Source organism: Chlorocebus sabaeus, chromosome X (assembly GCF_047675955.1).
Source record: "Chlorocebus sabaeus isolate Y175 chromosome X, mChlSab1.0.hap1, whole genome shotgun sequence".
NCBI lineage: Eukaryota > Metazoa > Chordata > Mammalia > Primates > Cercopithecidae > Chlorocebus > Chlorocebus sabaeus.
In genome coordinates, this window is record NC_132933.1 from 673,873 (window position 1) to 687,790 (window position 13,918).

Genomic DNA, 13,918 nt, shown 5'->3' on the forward strand with positions numbered 1-13,918 from the left:
GATTCAATGTTTGATAGGTATCTCAGAACATATATTTTAGAAATTAAGAAGGAAGACACTGCCCTCTCAATGAGGGCATAGAGGTGGGGTGCTTCCTTCCACTGACACTAGATTTATTATTTGCTTGTCCAACATAAGCATCATACCTACAAAATTGAAACATAAAATATTCTAGCGAGTGAATGTATTTGAAAATGAAAATAAAGACTTCCAAGTTAAAAGAAAGGGAAATATGTTTAAAATATACTCCCCAGACATTTTATTCTAAGATATTCCTTGCCGATGTACCACCTATAGCCTTTTTAAAAATAACTTTCATATTCTACTTAAATTCTCTTGCATAAGCTCCTTATAGGTCAGTTATAGGTAGGAGGGTTCAGTGAACTCTAATTAAACTGTCAGGAAGACATCCTGTGCTGATTGCATGTGAAAACTTATCTACTGGGATATAAAAAGAACTACTCTATTGTCTGCCTGGATGTGAGCTGTGTGCATTTTCAGACTGTGTTTAGTACACAAATTGAAAAAGAAGTTTTTTACCCGATTTTGTCCCCTGATTTATTCTAGAGAAGAAAGTTCTTGCATAAGCTCTTCCTTTTCTTGTTGCAATTCCTGCAAATGCTGTTGGTTTTGCTCCAGTCTGTCCTCCAGCCACTGTAGGAGAGGCCCGCTGACTGCCGACATCTGACTGCACAGATTCTTGGTAAACACTTCAATAGGAAAAATAAAGATGAGAATAATTGTGGAAACGCACCATCCACTAGCATGTTCCCACTCCATCACCAGCAGACCCCCAACCATGAGCACAGAAAGGGGTTGGAGAAGGAAGTAGAAAAAGTGTAATAAGTAGGACTGGTAAACAATTTTTCTGGGCCCAGCCAGGGGAAAAACAGAAGAGCTGAGCATAGAAAATACCCATTCTGAGGCTATCTTGAATCCATAAGCCAGACGGAAGCCTGGCAGAAAGATGGCCAGCTCTTTACTCCCTTAGGCAAAAGGGCTAAGAGCCACGAAAGGGTTCCTTTCTCCAGCCTTTCAGACCTTCCCTTGCTATAAACCATCAAAACCTCCTAATGGGCCAGAAGTCTGCCTTCTGCAACTTACGTTTCCAGAGCGCCCTGTAGGCATATAAACTGTTATATATATTGCAGAAATGTACATTAATTGAATACGCCTGAGAGCTCCTCTTTTAAAATGAAGAACAGAGGAATGAAGAGTAAGGGAGTTACCATCTTTTATGCTTTACTGTGAATGTAAGCCTCATGGTAAGACAAAGATTCTAAGGTACTCTTTTAAAACAAATTCCATCTAATGTAAATATCTTTTTCTCTCTCATAATATGTGACTGTCACTGAAATGACCACTGTCCAGTTTTTTGCTATTTTAAAGACTGCAGTTAAGTGAAATTGCTAGATCTAAGTACATGTACAATTTAAAACTAATTATCCAGTATTTTCCAGATTGTACCAAATTATATCTCCAGGAACAGTGAGACTGTTCACTTCCCTCACATCCTCACCTAATAGTCTCTCAATTTAATCTTTGAAAAGGTGAAAAACTGATCATCTTATCTTAATCCATACTTCTTTTAAAGATAATAATTAACATTTTTATTTTTGTAGGGGCCCATAAAAGTCTTTAATTTTTATTTAGTCAGTCTTTCCTTTTGTGAGTTCAGGTTTTCACATTATACTTAGGCCATCATCTTCCTAGAGTCTGAAAAAAATTCTTATATTTTCCTCCTATATTTCTTTAACTTATAAAATGAGCTTTTGTGGGTATAATTTACAGACAGTAAAATGAACCAATTTAAAGTATACAGTTCTATGAGTTTTGACAAATGTATACCCCATGTTATAATTTGGATATTTGGCCCCCCAAACCTCATGTTAAAATTTGACCCCCAATGTTGGAGGCGGGGCCTCATGTGAGGTGTTTGGGTCATGGGGGTGGGTCCTTCATTAATAGATTAATGCCCTCCCTCAGGGGTGAGTTCTTTCTCTGTTGGTTCCCACAAGAACTGGCTGTTAAAAAGAGCCTGGCCCTTCTCCCATTCTCTTGTTTACTCTGTTGCCACATGATGTCTAAACACATAGGCTCCCCTTTGCCTTCTGTAACGAGTAGAAGCAGCCTGAAGCCCTCACCAAATGCAGGTGCCAGCACCATGCTTCTTGTTCAGTCTGCAAAACTGTAAAGCCAAATAAACCTCTTTTCTTTATAAATTACCCAGCCTCAGGTATTCCTTCATAACAACACAAAATGAACTAAGACATTCCATGTAACCAGTGCTAGTCAAGATATATACCATTTCCACCACCCTCAAACAATCCCCTCTGCAGTTCCCTTTGCATCCAATGCCCCTTCATCCCCAGGCAGCTACTACACCACGGATTAGTTTTGCTTATTCTTGAATTTGGAACCATAGAGTATGTAGCCTTTCGTGTAATGCTTCCTTCACCTGGCACAATGTTCTTGAGACTCATCCTGTTTGTTCATGTTTCAGTAGTTTGTTCTTTTTATTGTTGAGTTGTACTCCATTACACGGATATATCACAGTTTATCCATTCACCCACTGATGCACATTTGTGTTGTTTCTACCTTTTGGCTATTGTGAATAATGCTGCTGTAAACATGTGTGTACAGGTTTTTCTTTGAGCAGCTGTTTTCAATTCTTTGAGGTATATACCTAGGAAAGGAACTGGTATGACATATGGCAAATATAATTGCCAACCTCTTTTCTAAAGTGGTTGCACCACAATAGTAAAAGTTTAAATATATCTGGAATTTATTTTTTGTGCAGGGTATTAGGTAGGAATCCATTTTCCCCCAAATGGAAATAAAAGAATGTTAACTCCATGAAGGTTAAGACTGTCTCTTTTGCTCAGCACTGTACCTCAGTGCCTAGAATAGCACTCAAATGTTTCCTGAATGAACAAAGAAGTGAACTGTCCCAATCCTATTTAATAAATAATTCATGCTTTTTTCATTTATTTAAAGTAATATCTTTGTTAAATATAAATTCTTATATATACATAGGCCTATCTCTGGACTCTGTTCAGTTCCACTGATCTATTTGTTTATTTTGAGCTATTATTTATACTTTTTAAATTACTGTGGCTTTAGAATATGGTTATATATCATACATTACCAACTTTTAACTTTGTCATGTTTTATCCTGAGACCAAAATTATGGGACAGATAGACCAAGCCATTTCTCCTTTTCTTTGAAAAGTAACTGTCTATAACACTCAAAAGCCTCCCTTTCTTCCTCACTGGTGACTTTGCAAGTAACTGGGGAAGAGTGCACAGAATGACCCAGAAGTCAGGGTTACTCAGACAGAAAGTGCGGCTGGGGAAATGTGTATGTTAGGGACAAGTGAATTAGTATGAATATTGTATTCAGCTTTTTGTTCCTTTGCCTTGCATAAAAATTACTTTTATATTTATTGACATCAAAAGATTTTCTCCCTCATGCCTTCCCTTTTATCTGTCTATCTGTCTATCCATCCATCTCTTTCAATTCCCACCATGACAGGCCCTGGTAGTGTTAACCTGGAACCAATTCATGCCAGCTCACAAAAGCCAACTATTAAAATTCCAAGAAGTTTGTAAGCTAGTTGATGCCATGTTAGTTGCTTGAAACCAGCCATGCCAGGGGCATTACACCACAGAAACCGCCAAACACAACAAATCAGGAACAAACCTCCTGCTCCTTGAGAACTGGTTGTTAAACGTGTGCCAGTATATCACTGAGTAGGTCTATCATAAAGCTCTTTCCTGTCTTTCCTCCTGTCTTACTCTAAGCTGTATTTATAGTATTCATGGATCCCCAGAGTTCAAAAGAAATGTTGGGATCAGGATCAGGAAAACCCTTGGGAAAGGAAATCTGAGGACAACTTGTACCCATCACTTCACTCACTTAAACTAAATTTGCTTCTGTCAGCTGAGTATTTCAGGGAAATACTCAGAAAAAATGCTGAGTACTCAAGAAAAAATTCTTACCCGAGCCATTATGGATCTTGGTTACTGAGTCCAGATGTGTAAGGCTAAAAGAAAATAGAGTAGGTTAGTGGCAAAGCAGCACTGAAGGGAAAGCAAAATGGTCATGGACTAAACCAACCATAAATTGCATCACACCGTTGCCAACTGTATTAGATGAATATGTAGTATTTAAATCCCCAATATTAACTTCCTGATGATTTGGGGGATGTGATTTTATTCAAAGATAATTCAAAGTGATAATTTTGAAATTGCTGTCTCTCACCAAAGCTCTGACTTAGTACAAATTTATTGGGCAAAACCTAGTGCTTGGCAACAGGATTAAGATGTTGTGGATTATCCTCTTTTCTCAACCAAAAAAGAAAGTATCCTTGCCCTTGAAACATCCAAAGTAAGCAGGAGAAAAACAAATGTTGAAGAAATTATCATACAATGTGAGAAACATTATGATTGGAGACTGCTAGAAAGCTTTCCCAGAGAGGCAAAAGGAAAGGGGCCTCAAGAGTTGAGCTGCTAAAGATAAAAGGACAGAAGAAGAAAAGAGAGACTAGGTCCTGAGAAGTAGAGAAGAGGAGTGAAGAGGGTCTCTACCTGTGGATCCTCCTATACGCATCCTGCTCCTCCTGGCACAGGATCTTGGGCAGCTCTACTGCTGATTCAAGGCACACTTTCCCGATAGTGACATGAGGTACAATATGGATTGGGATTTCGATTCTCTCATACCTGTGAGGCAATCAGTTCAGGTCAGTTTTTAAACCCTGAGTTGTCATAATCAGAAGTTCTCTACAGTTTTAATTGAAAATTTGGAATATGGCGTACTTCAAAGATTAAGCATTGTGTAATTCATTTAGTGACACAACTTTAAAGTGGATAGAGTTCAAATCGGGTTTGTCTGGAGAACAAACTAAAAGCCCGTTTGCAGAGCCAGTATTCCCTAGTCCCATAGAGAATGTAAGGCCACTTCTGTAAATTTAAGAGAAGCCTTGAGAGTTCAAGGTCCTTAGGTCTGCTCCCCAGTCAGGGGAAATAGCTAATTAATACTGTTTTCAGTCAAGAAGTTGCCAGTGAGGTTGAACAAATTAATCACAAAAGTCTGGAGAAGAGGAACTACAGACTCTTCAATGGCTCCATCACATTCATTATGTAGGTGGGATTACTCACTTGTTCTAACTCAGTGTTTACCAGTGGCCCTCACTTCCCATTTTCTCCCCTGGGGGGAAATAGGTAAGAAATTCACAAATATTCACATGTTCATGCTAGAATGGGAGAAACAGAAATGTTTGTTACTAAGGCCAACCAGTCTACCTCTACCCACTTATCACCCCAAATACACCTAAACTCTACCTACCAGCGGGTTCAGTGGAGAATTCAGGTTGAAGGCCCCTGGCACTGTGAGGCCGCACTGGCACATGGTGGTAAGGCAGCTTAAGATCTAGCTTCCCCATCCCAGCAGAACATGCCTAGTCCCCATACCACAACCTAGATGGCACACAAATGATGGGGCATTACAAGCCCTCCCCTCCCCACACCCAAGTAGTCAGGGTATGCTTCCATCTAAAATCATATATTTTCAGTCTGAAGAACTTTTAATATTTCTTGTAGTGAATTCTCCAGATTCTGCCTGCTTTTTTCCATAAAAATGTCTGGGATTGATAGTTTTCTTCATGCACATTAAAGATGTCACCCCATCATCTTCCAGCCTCCCAGGGTTCTGACGAGAAGTCAGTCATCATTCTTATCGTTTTATTGCTCCACTATTTGTAATATATCTTTTATTCCTTTAGCTGCTATAATGTACCTATTTTAGTTTGCTTGTATTCATATTGCTTTTGATTGGCTGAGATTCATGAATCTATGGGTATGAATCAGTTTTTAGAGAATTCTTAGCCACTATCTCTTTAGGCATTCTTTGTCTACTTCTGGTGCTCCAATTACATGTAAATTAAAATGGTTCATACTGCCTCACAGTTCTGTCACACACCATTCTGCTATTTCATTCTCTTTTTTTTTTTTTTTTTTAACTCTTTGCTTCACTTAGGGTATATTTTATTAACATTTGTGCTCACTGATCCCTTCTGCTATACCTGAGTCTGCTGCTAGTCCCTACGATGATTTCTTAATTTTAGGTATTTTCCAGTTTTACAATGTCCATTTGGGTTTTTTTTCTTTTTAATTTAATTGTGCTTAAAAAATAAAATTTACTATTTTAACCATTTTAAGTATACAGTTCAGTAATGTAAGTATATTAACATTGTTATGAAACAGATCTTCAAAACATTCTCATCTTGCAGAACTGAAACTCTATACCCATTAAACAACTTCCCTTTCTCCCTTCTCCCAGCCCCTAGTGACCACCATTCTACTTCGTATATCTATGATCATTAGACACCTTATATAAATAGAAAAATGCTGCATTTGTTCTTTTGTGAATAACTTATTTCACTTAGCATAATATTCTCAGGGTTCCTTCATGCTGCAGGTTGTAACAGGTTTTCCTTTATTTTTAAGTTTGCATAGTATTCCATTATATGTTACATTGCATTTTGTTGGTCCATTCATCCATTAATGGACATGTGGGTTGCTTTTACCTCTAGACTATTATGAATAATGCTGTGAACATAGGTATGTAAATACCTATTTGAGGTCTTGCTTTTAATTCTTTTGGATATACACCCAAGAAGTGAGACTGGTGGATCATATAGTAGATCTATTTTTTAGTTTTTAAAGAAACCACATGCTTATTGCACCACTTTACAATCTCAACAATAATGTGCAAGGGTTCCAACTCCTCCATATTCCCAACACTTGTTATTTTCTGATTTTGTTAGATAGTTGCTGTCATAATGGGTGTGAGGTGATATCTCATTGTGGTTTTGATTTGCATTTCTCTGACAATTAGTGATATTGAGCACTCTTTCATATGCTTATTGGCCAAGAGAAATATCACTTTAAGTCCTTTGCCTATTTTAAAGTCAGGTTTTTTTTGTTGTTGAGTGTTGGAGTTTTCTATATATTCTAGATATTAACCACTTATTAAATATATGATTTGCAAATATTTTCTCCCATTCCATAGGTTGCCTTTTCACTCATTTCATTGTTTCTTTTTATGCACAGAAGTTTTAAAGTTTGATGTAGTCTCATTTGTCTATTTTTGCTTTTGTTAGCTGTGCTTTTGGTGTCATATTCAAGAAATTATTGTCAAATCCAGTGTCATGAAGCTTTTTCCCTATGTTTTCTGCTAGTTTTGTAGTTTGGGGTCTTATGTTTTGGTCTTTAATTCATTTAAGTTTTATATATGGTGTAAGATAAGGGTCCAGCTTTTTTCTTTTGCATGTGAATATTCCATTTTTCCAATATCGTTTATTAAAGAGACTGTCTTTTTCCAATTTAGTGGTGTTGGCATCCTTGTTGAAGTTTGCTTGACCATATATGCAAGGGTTTAAATCTGGGCTCACCATTCTGTTTCATTGATAGCACACTGTTTTGATTACTGTAGCTTTGTAGTTACTTTTGAAATCAGGCAGCGTGAATTGTCCAAATTTGTTCTTTTTTGAAATTGTTTTGGCTATTCAAGGTCCCCTGAGATTCTATGTCAACTTTAGGATAGATTCTTCTATTTTTAAAATGGCCAGCCTGGGTGACACAGTGAGACTCCTTAAAAAAAAAAAAAAAAGCAAACCATTGGGATGTTTACAGTGATTGCATTAAATCTATAAATCACTTTGAGTAGTGATATCTTAACAATATCGTTATCCAATCCATGAACGTGAGATGTCTCTCCATTTATTTGTATCTGTAACTTCTTTCAGCAACATTTTGTAGTTTTGAATATATAAGTTTTTCACCTCCTTGATTAAGTTTATGCCTAATTATTTTATTCTTTTTGATATTATTGTAAATGAGACTTTCTAAATTTTCTTTTCGGATTATTTGCTGTTAGTATATGCAAATAAAATAGATTTTGGTTTGTTGATTTTTGTATCCTGCGACTTTCTTTTTGCTTATTAGTTCTAACAGTTTTGTGAGTTTTTCACATATATTTCATGTATGAACAGAGAGATAAACTTACATCTTCCTTTCCAATGTGGATGCCTTTTATTTCTTGTTCTTGCCTAATTGTTTTGGCTAGGAATTCCAGTCCTGTGTTGAATGCTTATTTTTAAATTGAAGTGTATGCCCTTTTATTTTTGAGTTGTAAGAACTATTTACCTATTCTGGATGCTATACCATTATCATATGTGTAGTCCTCCCTTATCCTTTGTTTTACTTTCTATGGTTTCAGTTATCTGTGGTCAACCACAGTCCAAAAATATTAGATGAAAAATTCTAGAAATAAACAATTCATAAGCTTTAAGTTACAGACCTTTCTGAGTAGCATGATGAAATCTTACGCCATCCTGCTCTAACCTGCCCAGGATATGAATCAGCCCTTTGTCCATCTGATCCACCTTGTATATGCTACCTGCCCATTAGTCACTTGGTAACCATCTTGGTTTTAGATTGACTGTCATGGTATTGTAGTTCTTACGTTCAAATAACCCTTATTTTACTTAATAATGGCCCCAGAACATATGAGTAGTAATGTTAGCAGTTCTGCTATGCCAAAGAGAAGCCCTAAAGTGCTTCCTTTAAGTGAAATGATGAAAGTATACAACTTAAAAAAAAAAAGCAAAAACATCATATGATAATGTTGCTAAGACCTATAGTAAGAACAAATCTTCTATCTTTGAAATTGTAAACAATATATTGTTATAATTGTTCTATTTTATTATTGGTGTTGTTAATCTCATACTGTGCCTAATTATACTAAACTTTATCACAGGTGTGTATGTATAAGAAAACATGGGGTAATAGGGGTTGGTACTATCTGTGGTTTCAGGCCTCCACTGGGGTTCTTGGAACATATTCCCCAAAGATAAGGGGAGACTGCTTTTTGTAATTTGTCACTATTTTTCTGGTTCTGTAGGTTGTTTTTTTCACCTTCTTGATAATGTGCTGTGATGCACTAAAGTTTTTAATTTTTATCAAATCCAATTTGTCTGGTGTTTTCTTCCTTTCTCCCTTGTGCATTTGATGTCATATTTAAGAAACTAGTGCCAAATTGAAGGTCATGAAGATGTACCCCTACGTTTTCTTCTAAAGTTTTATTGTTTTAGCTCTTCTATTTAGATCTTTGATCCATTTTAATTTTTGTATATTGGGTGAGGATAGTGGTCCAGCTTTATTCTTTTTGCATGTGGTTATCTAGCTGTCCCAGCACCATTTGTTGAATTGCCTCTTCTTTCCCTGTTGAATTATCATGGCACAGTTGTTGAAGATCAACTGACGAGAAATGTACAGGTTGACTTATGGACTCACAGTTCTACTGCACTGATTTTTATATCTATCCTTTCTGAAACTCTGTCCCTTTTTTTCCAGTCTTTTCTATCTGTTATCCAGCTTAGATAATTCTGTTGATCTATCTTCAAGTTACTGACTCTTTCCTCTGGCATTTCCATTGCATTCTCACTTTTAATCTAGAGTTTAAAAATTTTGGTTATTATATTTTTTCAGTTGTAAAATTTACATTTGCTTCTTTTTTATCATCTATTTCTTATCTGATACTTTCTTTTTAAATATTTGTTGCAACATTTTTGTGACTGATAGCTTGAACATTTTCATAATGGCAGCTTTTAAAGTCTTGTCAGATATTTCCAGTATAAGTGTCATCTTGCCTTTTGTATCTGTTGATTATCTTCTCCCATACAAGATGAGATTTCTGTGGTTCTTAATATGTTAAATAATTTTGGTTTATGTCCTGGTTATTTTGGATATTAAGTTATGAGACTTTGGATCTTGTTTATATCCCCACTTCTGTGGTATTTTAAGCTTTGGGGCCCTTCTCCAAACTGCCTGTTATTTACATTCCAGAGTTCACAAATAGCTAGGCTTGGCATTCTTTCCAGAGTATATAGTTGAGTTCAGTGAGATATAGGGGCAGCATGTGTTGATGTCATCTTATGTGTGAAATCATCCAATGCTTTGAAATTTAATAATATATTTCTAAGTAACACCTGCATCAAAGTAAATCACAAAGGTAATAATATCACAAGGGAAATACTTTGAACTGAAGGATAGTTCTTTTAAAAAATAAAAATTATGGATGTACCCAAAGCAGTGCTTAAAAGGATATTTATGGCTCTTTTGAAAAGACTGATATGTTTATTAATAAACCCCCACCAAGACTGATCAAGGTAAAAACAGAGAACACAAAAATTACTAATGTAAGGAATAAAAAAGGGGAAATCACTTCGGATCCTACAAACTTTAAAAGGATAGTAAGAAGATATTGTGAACCATGTAAACTAAAGTTCTAGGATAAATTCCTAGAAAAGCACAACTTGCCAAAACTAAAAAGATACAGAAAATCAGAATAATCCTACATATTTTAAAGAAACTGAACTTATAATTTAAAACTTTTCACAAAGAAAACTCCACACTGACATTGCTAATCTGTTACATTCTACCAAACATTTAAAGAAAAAATCCAAACTTACACAAAACATTTCAGAAAATCGAGATGTGGGAACATTTTCTACTTTGTACTATACAGCCAGCATAACCATGATATCAAAATCTAGCAAAGGTGTTTAAAGAAAAGAAAATTATGGATCAATCTTATTTATGAACAAAGATATAGAATTCCTAAAAAGAGTAGCCTAGTGAATACACTAAAGAGATAATATACAGTGACTAACAAATGCAAAGCTGGGTTAAGATTCAGAAATCAGTTTATGAGACTTACTACATTAAGGCAAATAATCACATGATTATCTTAATAAATGCAGAAGAAGCATTTGATAAAATTCAACATTCAGTCATAAAAAAGAGGCTTAGAATACTAGGAATACAAGGGAACTTCCTTAATATAATAGAGGCTAACTACAGAAAAGCTAAATTAAACACCAGCGATAACTGGGAAATTTTGAAGCATTCTCTTTATGTTTTATGTATAAATTTTACTGGAAGACTGAGCCAGTATAATAAGGCATGAAAGAGAAATAAAAATGTGTAAAGATTGGAAAGGGTGAAATTAAATTGCCCTTGTTTATGGAAGACATGACTGTTTACACAGAAAATCCCAAGGAAATAAAATCTGCAGATAAATCATTAGAATTAATAAGTACATTTATATCCATAAGGCTGCTGGATATAAAGCCAATATACATATATCAATTTGCTATCTAAATAACCAGTACCAACTGCAAAATTATGAAAAGATACTAATTACAATAACATAAAACACCAAATTCCCAAGAATAATTTAAATGAAAAATGTGCACAATCTTTTCAGATGTTTCACAGAAAAATACAAAAGATAGAGAAATTAAAATCTAAATAAATGGAGGAATACATCAAATGGATGAATGGATTCAATTCTATTCCAATCAAATCTCAGCTGACATGTTTCAGCAAGTTTTCTTGTGGAAATCAACAAGCCGATTTTAAAATTTATATGGGTTTACAAAGGGCGAAGAATAGCCAAGATGGTCTTGAAGAATAACAACAAAGGGGAGAACAAACGTTACCACATATTATCAAGACTTATTATAAAGCTACAGCAATTAATAAAGTGTGTTACTGACACAAGGATAGACACATAGACAAAACAGAATTGCCTAGAGTTCAGAAACATAACCATATATATAAGGACAATTGGTTTAAGGCAAAGTGGCAGGGCAGCAATAAATGGTGCCAGGTCAATTGGATATACACATGGGAAAAAGGGAACGTCAACTCACATCCCACATCATATCCTAAAGTTAACACTAAGTAGATTGTAGATTTAAGCATGAATGGTGAAATACTGAAGCATCTCTTTCAGATAGGGAAAGATTTCTTAAATAGTATAGGACACTAAAAAGCACTAGACCGAGAAGATAAAAAGATAATTTGGACTATTATATTAAATAAACAACTTAGGCTCCTCAAATGATACCATTAAGGTAGTGAAAATCAGGTCAGGGTGAGAGAGTAGATACTTGGAATAGGTATAGCTGACAGCTTGTATCCAGAACATATTGGAATTCTTTTGAAGTACTAAGAAAGTTAAAGAAAAATGAATGTGACTTATACATGAGGTAAATTGTGGTAAATTCCAACAATGAAATATTACACAGCAATAAATAAGAACCACCTACCAATACGCAACATAACAGAGTGAAAGAAGCCACACATAAAGTTGTACTTACCGTATTTTCCCATTTATACAAAATTCAAAAACAGACAAAATTAATTAATCTGTGTTGTTAGAGGTTAGGATAATGGTTACCTTTGGGAAAAAAACGAGGGCATAACAACTGAGAGGAGCCACAAAGGAGGCTACTGGAGGGCTGGTAAGGTTCTATTTCTTGATATGTAATACAGTTTCACAGGCATGTTCACTTTGTAAAACTTCATGGAGCTGATCTGGGTTATGGTTGCATAGGTGTTTTCATTTTGTGAAAACTGATCGAGCTGGACACTTGTAATTTGTGTACTTTTCTGTGTGTTACACTTCAATTGAAAAGCTAACACCAAGCAACCAACCAAAGTTTATGACAAAGAAGTTCTAGAGTATGCTAGAGCTCACAGGTCAGAATGTATGTATTACAATACTAGTTTTGAAATCTACAGCTGAAGGGACACTAAACAAATATTTACTGAACACCACAGGAAAAGTAATAAAAAGGCATACCTTCCTTCAAGGATCTTACAATGTTAGTAGAAGAACAAAATATTAAAATATAATATGTATTACAAAAAGGAAGTATATGATTTTATTAAGTTTCCAGGAGGAATGCTTAACTGGGATGGTATCGGGAGTTGAGAATTATCAGAGAAGGATTCCTAAATTTGATCTTCATCTTCAAAAATGACTAGACATTGGCCAGGTGGTATAAGGAAAAAGGAAACTGTAGGTAGAGTGAGCATATGACAGAGAGAGAACATAGCTGGAGAAATAAGCAAACCATGAAGGGCTGCAGGTTGAGGGCTTTATTCTGAGGGCATTAGGGAGCAGGATCATTTTAGAATAGCTACACCATGATACCAAATTGAAAGGAAGCAAAATGGGTGAGTGCTAAAATCAAATAACTTTAAAAAATAATAATAAAAATGAAAATACTACTTAGCATCTATGAGATATATTTAAAGCAAAGATCAGTGGAAAATTCATAGCCTTAAGCATTACATCAATAATAATGAAAGATAAAAAATATACTCATTAAATTCCAAACTCCAAATGCTAAGATAAAGCACAACAAAATGACCAAAATGAAACATAAGGAAGGAAATAATGAACATAAAAGCAAAAGTAGTAAGGTTGGGAATAGAAAACAAATAACTAAATAAAAATCAGTGTTTCAGGGAAAAATAACAAAATTGACACACCACTGGCTAACATAACCAAGGGAAAAAAGAAATAAAGTATATATCCTTTTCATATTAAGAAAGTATGCATAAATTCCTACTTTTGCCCTTGTATTCTGTTTTCATCAGGAATAGGTATTAGATTTTGTCAAGTTTTTCAGTATCTACAGAGGCAAATTATGGTTTTCCTTAGTCCTATTAATATGGTATGTTATATTTATAGATTTCCTACTATTTAACCAACTTTGTGTTCCTCAAAAAGACAGGATTATGTTTGCTAATATTTTGTTTAGTACTTTTTCATCAAAAATCATAAGATTATCTACTATTTCCACTACTATTTAATGTTCTAAAGAAATATTAGGCAATACAGTTATATTTAAGGAATCAATTAGAGGTTTAGGAATTGGGAAATAAGTAAAACTATTTGCAGATGGGGTGTGATACTTATCTGGAAAGCTCTAGGGAAATAAAGGTATAATTAACTCAAAGAACAAAAAATTAAATTTAATAATATTTCTGATAGCAC

The 13,918-nt window shown here is 35.0% G+C and overlaps 1 protein-coding gene across 1 annotated transcript in view; it reads right to left on the reverse strand.

Moving 5' to 3' along the window:
• The window catches only part of BRCC3 (BRCA1/BRCA2-containing complex subunit 3), a 48,827-nt gene that overhangs the window by 2,380 nt on the left and 32,529 nt on the right, over positions 1–13,918 (reverse strand). The window contains exons 8-10 of the mRNA XM_007993207.3: positions 4,591–4,722; positions 4,003–4,046; positions 541–710 (exon numbers count right to left, since the gene is read on the reverse strand). Coding sequence (XP_007991398.1) covers positions 559–710; positions 4,003–4,046; positions 4,591–4,722 — 328 coding nt within the window. The 3' untranslated portion in view covers positions 541–558. The remainder of the gene's footprint in view (positions 1–540; positions 711–4,002; positions 4,047–4,590; positions 4,723–13,918) is intronic.